Below are 7031 nucleotides of genomic sequence, written 5' to 3'. Positions count from 1 at the left end.
ATGGAAAATGAGACCAAGGGGGGCGCGGTGTGGAGGCGGTGGTGAGATGGGCTCTCCTGAGCCCACTGCTGAGTAGCAGGGGTCTGCGGTGGGAAGGCTCCTTCCTACTCTTGGGCCTGGTTTCCACACTCATGATTGGGAGGGAAAGTGCTGGGTGTCAGATTTGTGGGAACATATTCAGAGAGGGAAGAGATCCTGAAGGCTTTCCAGCCACAGCGAGACCTGGGCTCCCCGCACTCGGACCCAAGCCCAAGAGATGAAAAGTCAAAGTGCAAGAGAGCCTCCCCCTCCACGCCCCCTCTTCCCCCTTCCCCAACACCTTCTGGGGCCGAGGGCCCTGGGGACAGCCTCTCAGACCCCTTCCCACCACTCCCCCCGCCCCCAGAGCTGGGAAGCACAGGAACGACAGGAGCGGAACCTGTCCTGCAGCCGAGCTTTATGAACTCCAGTTTCCACAGGCTGAGCCCTGTCCACGCACAGCAGCGTCACTGGGGCAGGGCCTGGCCGCGGCCCACTGGGCAGGTGGAGGAGCTCCCCCCGGACCCCAGGGGGGACCACTGCAAAGCAGCCTCCAGCGTGCCAGGCCTCTTGGGACCGCCGGGGCTCTGAGAGGGTAAGCCCCCTTCCCCAAGTCCCAGCCACCTCGCCTGGGGTCCCCGGGGCTATACAGACTTGGGGTCCGGCCCTGGCTCGGCCTCCACCTCTGGTTCCGCGGGCCGAGCCCCCGGGGTTGGCACCTCCCGGGCTTCGAGGCTGCCAGGTGGCTCAGCAGCGGTGGGCAGGGCCTCCGAGTCCCCTTCGGCCTCAGCGTCCTCGGTGTCACTGGCCCCGCCCTCGGCACCTTGGCCTGGCCGGGTGTCCCGAGAGCGACGCAGGCAACAGTTGGTGGCTACGGCCATGAAGACCCCGGCCAGGGCCACCTCGGAGCCGGCCAGGTAGAAGATAATCTCGTAGTTCTTCAGGGCGTCCACCAGGCGGCCTGGGGCGGAGGGAGGGGGCAGTGAGGGCCCGCAGGGAGCCCCACCCTTCACCCTTCCCCACAACCTGGTGGGGTTTACATTTGGGTGACGCAGACATGCCCCCGGCTTTGTTCCCGTTTTACAGAGGCGAAACCACACACGTGTTCTGCCATTTGAGACCTTAAAAATGTCACCACCTCCTCGGACCTCAGTTTCTTAAGCGATACGGGGCCTTTGGGGAAGCAGCACTTTACAGGTTACAAGCCCCCCCACTCCACCGCCAGACTGAAACCCCACATGTGCCCTGTGACTTGCCCAGCCAGCGAGCTGGGGGGGGGGGCGGGCACTGGGCACAGCCTCACCCTCCTGGGGGCCCCTAACTCTTGCTCTTTCCACCTAACTCCCCTGGTCTTCAGAGGCCTGGCTCAGCTTTCTGTCTGTCTCCCTCCCCAGCCCCCTCCTGCCCCTGCCCGGGGCCCTGGTACCCTAAACTAGCGCGGGCTGGGGGTCAGACTTGGGGCTTGCAACCCCTCTTTCCCCCGCTGTATTGGGCCGAGTGTTCTCTCTGGGCATGTACTACTTTCGTACTCAGGAAAATCTCTTAGTTTCAATGGTAAATATTCTCCCCCCAAGTGTGGCTCCTCTGTGGGCTCCATCCTCTCGGCACGTTTGTCCCCGACCACCCCAGGCTGTGACCCCTGGGTCCACAGCTCTGTAGCCTCAGGGAGGCTTCCCGGTGTCCCCCAAGCCGGCTGCCTGCCCGAGCCCCTCTGAGCCCTGCTCCCAAACTTGCCTTCCTGGTCCCTGCCCAGCCAGCCAGCCCTGTCCCTGCCCCTCCCACACTCAGCCCTGCAGTGTTCTTCTTCTTCTTACCCCCTATTAGATCCACCCCCCCAGGTCACAGGAGAAAATGGAAGCTGGATCCCTGAGCCTCAGGGGGGCTGGTTTTGTGGCTTTCGGTGGTAGGCTTGGGGGGCCGCCCTCACCCTGAGTCGGGTGAGATGACAAGGCTTGTTGAGGGTGCTCGGCTAGCCCAGCCCTGGAAGGAGGGGCAGCTCGCCCTATCTCAGCGGCAGCCTGGGCCCCAGCAAAGTCAGCCTCCCCTCATTGCTCCCCCCACAGCCGGACCTCAGCACTCTTGCTCACAGGCTCTCTGCTGTTTCAGGGACAAGCCGCCAACCCAGGAGGGCCCTAACGTTCCCCCTTTCCAAGCTCAGTTCCTCTCTCACTTGTATAGGGACACTGTCGCCCTAATGTGCCCCACACCATCCTACGTCCTGTCCCGTGGGGTCTACCCTGTCCTGTATGCCGGCCCCGGCAGGGACCCTTCCCTGGCTTCTCATCATGGTGATTGCCTAAGGCGGATGACAGTAGAGTGCCCTGCGGGCGGTGCGCAGTGGAAGGCCGGGACCCTGTCCCTGCACAGCAGCCTCACCAAGCCAGGGCGGGGCTGGCCATGGCCCGCTGGACAGATGAGGGAGGGTGCCCCCCTGGGCTCCAGGGTCATCACCCCATGAGCACCCTGAGCACCCCGACTCTGCTCCCGGCCTCACGGCTGCTTCCTCAAAGACACTGGCCCTATCCTGGTCACCCTTAGAGGCTGCAGTGTTCCAAAGGTAGGGCTTTTAGCCCTGGGCGGGGCTCTGCTGGAACTCTGGGACCGCACTGCACTAGGCCCCTATGCCTCAGTTGTCCCAACTGCAAAAGGAGAATAAGCATCTGCACAAGGACTTGGAGCCAACACTTGAGATGACCCAATGGGTCAGCGGCCGTCAACGTCCTCCCGGCACCTTTCCCTGGCCCTTCCGCCCCCACCCGGAGCTAGCGGTACCGGCCTTGGAGGAGGGGCTGATTCGCCATGGGAAGCCCCCCCCCCACACACCGCCCCGGGGCTGTCCGGGTCGATGGGCCCTTCCTCTCATCCCTGGAAGCTCCATCTGGGACAGGGAGGGCGCTTCCCTCCCTCTAGGAAACTAGCCCCGCACCCCCTCCTCCCGCGGGGCGCACCGGCAGAGGGCGGTCCAATGAGCACAGCCACGGCCTCGACGAGCAGCACCAGGCCCAGCGCGCTGGGGAAGCGGTGCGAGCCCACCGCTGCCATGAGCACCTCGAACTGAAGCGCACCCACCATGCCGTACGAAAGGCCGAAGGCGACGCAGAAGGCGACAAGGGCGCCGTAGGAGCGCGCGCGTGCGCTGCTCAGGTCCGTGAGCCCGTTGGCCATCAGGGCCAGGCTGAAGAGGTAGGCGACACGGGGTCGAAGGCGCGCCAGGCCCGCCAGGGCGCCGCACGCCGGCCGCGCCACGATGTCCACGAAGCCCACGATGGACAGCAGGAAGGCGGCGTCGGCGTCGGGCACGCCCGCGTCTTTGGCGTAGTTCACCAGCAGGATGGCGGGCACGAAGAGCCCGAGCGCCATCAGGAACTTGGTGACGGCGTACACCCCGAAGGCGCGGTCGGCGCACACGGCCACGTCCAGCAGGCGCCGGCGGGGGCGGCCGCCAGGGGGCGCCTCGCGCAGACGCAGCCCCGCGCGCTGCGCCTCCGCCTCCCCGGGAGCGTCGTCCGCGCTGTCCCGGCGAGGCCGCGGGCCGGGACCCGGCGGCGGGCGCATGACGGCGCCGCAAGCGCAGCAGTGCAGCAGGAGGCCGCCGAGCAGCAGGAAGCCGCCGCGCCAGCCGAAGCGCTCGAGCAGCTGCTGGCCGAGCGGCGACAGCGCCGACAGGAACACGGGGCTGCCCGCCGCCGCCAGCCCGTTGGCCAGGGGCCGCCGCCGCTCGAAGTACAGCCCCAGCATGATGAGCGACGGCTGGAAGTTGAGGGCCAGGCCCAGGCCTGCGGGCGAGGCGGCGCTGCGCCAGGCTCCCCGAGCTCGCCCCCGCCCCCAGCCCCCAGCCCCCAGCGGGAGGGAGGGGGCCGGGCCCCGACAGGGAGGGCCAACCCCCTCTCGAGGGGAAACTGAGGACCGGAGGCCTTGCAGAGAGGACGCCCGCCACCCCCCGCCCCCAACCCGCACGGCCAACCCCATCCGCGCAGGGGAGGCGAGTCGTGGCCGCCCTCACCTGTGAGCACCCCGGCCGTCAGGTAGAGCTCCAGGAGGCGCGTGGCGAAGGATGCTAGGACCATGCCCGCCGAGGCCAACAGCCCACCCACCAGCATCACCGGGCGGCAGCCAAAGCGGGTCACGAGGATGCTGGAGACTGGACCTGCGGGCAGGGCACGGTCACCGCTCAGGCCGGACTAATCTCTCTCCCGTGGACACTCCAGGCTTGGCACCTCCCAGCCCCCAGAAGATGGCTCGAAGGGATAAGGGCACCCTCGGTTCAGAGAGGGCGGTGTCTGCCCAAGGTCACACAGCGTGGCTGGGACAGACCAAGGAGGCAGCGCCCTGCGGGGGAGGCAAGGGAGGGACCCGTCTTGGTCCAGAGGCCCCAGCCCCAGCCCTCCTGAGAACAGAGAACCCAAAGCAGAAGAGGCAGACGCCTGTCGCTGTTTAATCTGCACAGCTGGAACCGTCCCTTGGGCTGCTTGGGCTCTGTCCACCCCTTACCCCCACCTCCATGCGGTCAGGGTAACGCCAGCGTTTCCCCCCACCCCCGCAGGTGGTCAGGGCGCCGGCAAGCTGGGAGCGGGAAATTTTATTTCATATTTTATTTAGATTGTTTCCCCACCTGTAACAGAAGCTGTAGGTCTTTGGCAGGAATGGAGGGGCCCTGCCTGCTGGCCAAACTGGCCGGGTCCGCCACCCGGCTGTGGGCGCCACCTCGCGCCGCTGCCCCCTTCCTGCCCTCTCCTCCCCTGTCTCTGGGGCCAGCGTGTCCACGGCAAGAAAGTGGTTTCCGTGCTGCCCCCGCCCCAGGGGTCTGGGGGAAGGGCAGGGACCCGCGGAGGGGGGGGGCGCTGACCGGTGCCGTAGAGCATGGCGAGCATGATGGAAGACACCCAGGCCGTGTCGCTGTAGCCCGCGCCGAAGTCGCGCATGAGCGCGCGGAAGAAGACGCTCACGGCCTTGGGGAAGCCGTAGGCGAAACCGGTGACCACGAAGCAGGCGCCCAGCACGGCCCAGCCCCAGCCGCCGTCTGGGGGTCCCGCACCCCGTCGGGGGCCGCCAGCGCCCATCGCTGCTGCCTTTGCTGGAGGAAGGGGACAAGAGGGAGCCGCGAAGGTCTGTAGCCCCGACAAGAAAGGGTGGTGGAGACCCAGCGTGGGAAAACTGAGGCACGGGGCTACCCACGTGAGCCCTGCTTTGGAACGAGCCAGAAGGGGAAACCGAGGTAGAACCGCACTCCAATCCCCCCGCCTCCAAGGGGCCTGGGGAAAGATGAGGGGTGGATAACAGAATCGTTCCCACCTGAGTCGGGACTTCAGGAAGACGCCCTCCGGAGGACACTCCTTGTCTAGGGACCTAGCGGGGGCGCGAGAGGGGGTGCTGGTGAGTGGGGGGGGGGGGCAGTGTGTGCTCCTTGTGCCCGGGGAACCACCAGGATCCCATGTGCACGTGTGAGGGTCTCAGCGCAGGAACTAACACGGGGTGTGGGGCAGAGACGGCAGCCAGGCGCCTACTACAAAATGAGTGGCTTTATTTTGCGCCCGGGCCTTGCCATATGTTCCTCATTTTTCTCAATGATCAGAAATGACTACTGTCATCAGAACATTATGCAAAAAACAAAAAACCCAGGACATGCCGTAAAAACATTAGCCTGCTTTGGGAGCCAAGGGAGCTGAGCTCCAGTTCTTCCCAGCTTAGCCATGGCTTTGCTTTGTGACTTGGGCACGTCCCCTTCCCTCGCTGAGCCTCAGTTTTGCCACCTGTAAGATGGGTGATTGATTACCCCGCACCAACCAGGAGTCTTGGTGGGGGGTGGTCAGATCTCTGGTTCCACTGGGACCTTTGAGGGGGCACTGAAGAGACCTTCTGCTCCCCAAATCCCTAGCAGCCCCCCAAACCCTTCACAAGCAGAAAACAGCTCTAAATTCTCTCACACTCCTGGAGCTCCGGCCGGGGGTTCACCCAGCAGCCACCTGTGCCCCCCGTAACAGCCCAGGCGGGTCGGCCTCTCGGGCAGGGGGGAGCAGCCCACAGCTTGGGCTCCTTCCCTCCCGCTACCCCTCCTCACCGCACTTGGGCGATGCCAAGCGCCCCGTGAGGATCTGGGATTCTGACCCTCTCACCAGGACCAGGTTCTGGCTTTTCCTGCCTGTTGTCCCCACACCTTGAAGACCAGGACAAGGGGGTGGTCCTGGCAGCTCTCGCCCCACACTCACCTGAGCCGTCCCGTGGGTTTGGATGTCCAGCCTCACATCTCCCGAGGCCTACTGGGAGGGGTGCCCCGCTGGTTCCCCCTGGGCAGCCTGGCCTAATGGGGGCACGGGCCAAAGACCCCCAGGCTTGTCTGCAGAGCAGCCGCCGGCCTGACTCTCACCCACCGCTCGTTCCCTCGGGCCTCGGGCTTAGAGTGTTCCCCACCCCCCGCCCTCTAAGAGGCTTTTGCTTGGAAAGGGAGAAGGGACAGGGCATTGACCGCAGCGCAGGGCCACACTGGACCTCACGGTGGGCGTCCCTGTCTCCGGCCCTCCCAGCAGAGCTAGAGAGAGAAGGAGACCCCTTCACTGGGCAGAGGACACACAGAGCCCCGCTCTGGGGTGGGGGTGGGGGGTCCTAGTGTGCTGGGGGCATCGCCCTGCCCTGGAGAGACCCCAGCAGCCCTACTCACCTCAGTGCCTCGCCTGCCCCCCACCCCCCACCACATTCCAGGCTTTCCTCTGGATCGGCTAATCCAGGTCGGAGAGCCTGGGATGGAGAGGGCGGGAGGGGACAGAACAAAGGGGGCTGTGTCCCAAGCTGCCGAAGGGCCACTTGCTGGTGGTCCCAGACTGCCACCCCTCCCCCTCTGGAGAGGCCCCCACTTCCTGGGAAACCTAGAGCTGCAGAGAGACAGGGCCAGAGGGGGGTGGATTCAGCCTGAGGGCTTCAGGACGGATCTAAGGGTTTGCTTACAATGAAGGCTGTGAGGGGCTGTGTGGGAGCAGAGCAGTGACCTTCAGGACCTCCTGGACCCCATTCTCCAGCGG

The 7031-nt window shown here is 65.7% G+C and overlaps 1 protein-coding gene across 1 annotated transcript; it reads right to left on the bottom strand.

The window, feature by feature from the left end:
- Positions 1 to 662: 662 nt before the first annotated feature.
- On the bottom strand, positions 663 to 5078 carry SLC16A8 (solute carrier family 16 member 8). The gene is made up of 4 exons (XM_045779550.2): positions 4865 to 5078; positions 4022 to 4165; positions 2967 to 3794; positions 663 to 979 (listed from the first exon to the last, which is right to left on the bottom strand). Exons 1-4 carry the CDS (start codon positions 5076 to 5078, stop codon positions 663 to 665), a joined length of 1503 nt encoding a protein of 500 aa, XP_045635506.1.
- Between the last annotated feature and the right edge of the window lie 1953 nt (positions 5079 to 7031).

Source organism: Ursus americanus, chromosome 17 (assembly GCF_024610735.1).
Source record: "Ursus americanus isolate L20-20 chromosome 17, mUrsAme1.1.p, whole genome shotgun sequence".
NCBI classification, from domain to species: Eukaryota; Metazoa; Chordata; class Mammalia; order Carnivora; family Ursidae; genus Ursus; species Ursus americanus.
This window is presented reverse-complemented; position numbering and strand designations above follow the sequence as displayed.

Coding starts and splice junctions, on each gene's coding strand:
- SLC16A8 (XM_045779550.2), bottom strand. CDS start 5,078: ATGGGCGCTGGCGGCCCCCGACGGGGTGCGGGACCCCCAGACGGCGGC. Junction 3,795..4,021: donor GACGGCCGGGGTGCTCACAG/GTGAGGGCGGCC, acceptor CCTCGCCCGCAG/GCCTGGGCCTGGCCCTCAAC. Junction 980..2,966: donor CATTGGACCGCCCTCTGCCG/GTGCGCCCCGCG, acceptor CCTCCGCCCCAG/GCCGCCTGGTGGACGCCCTG.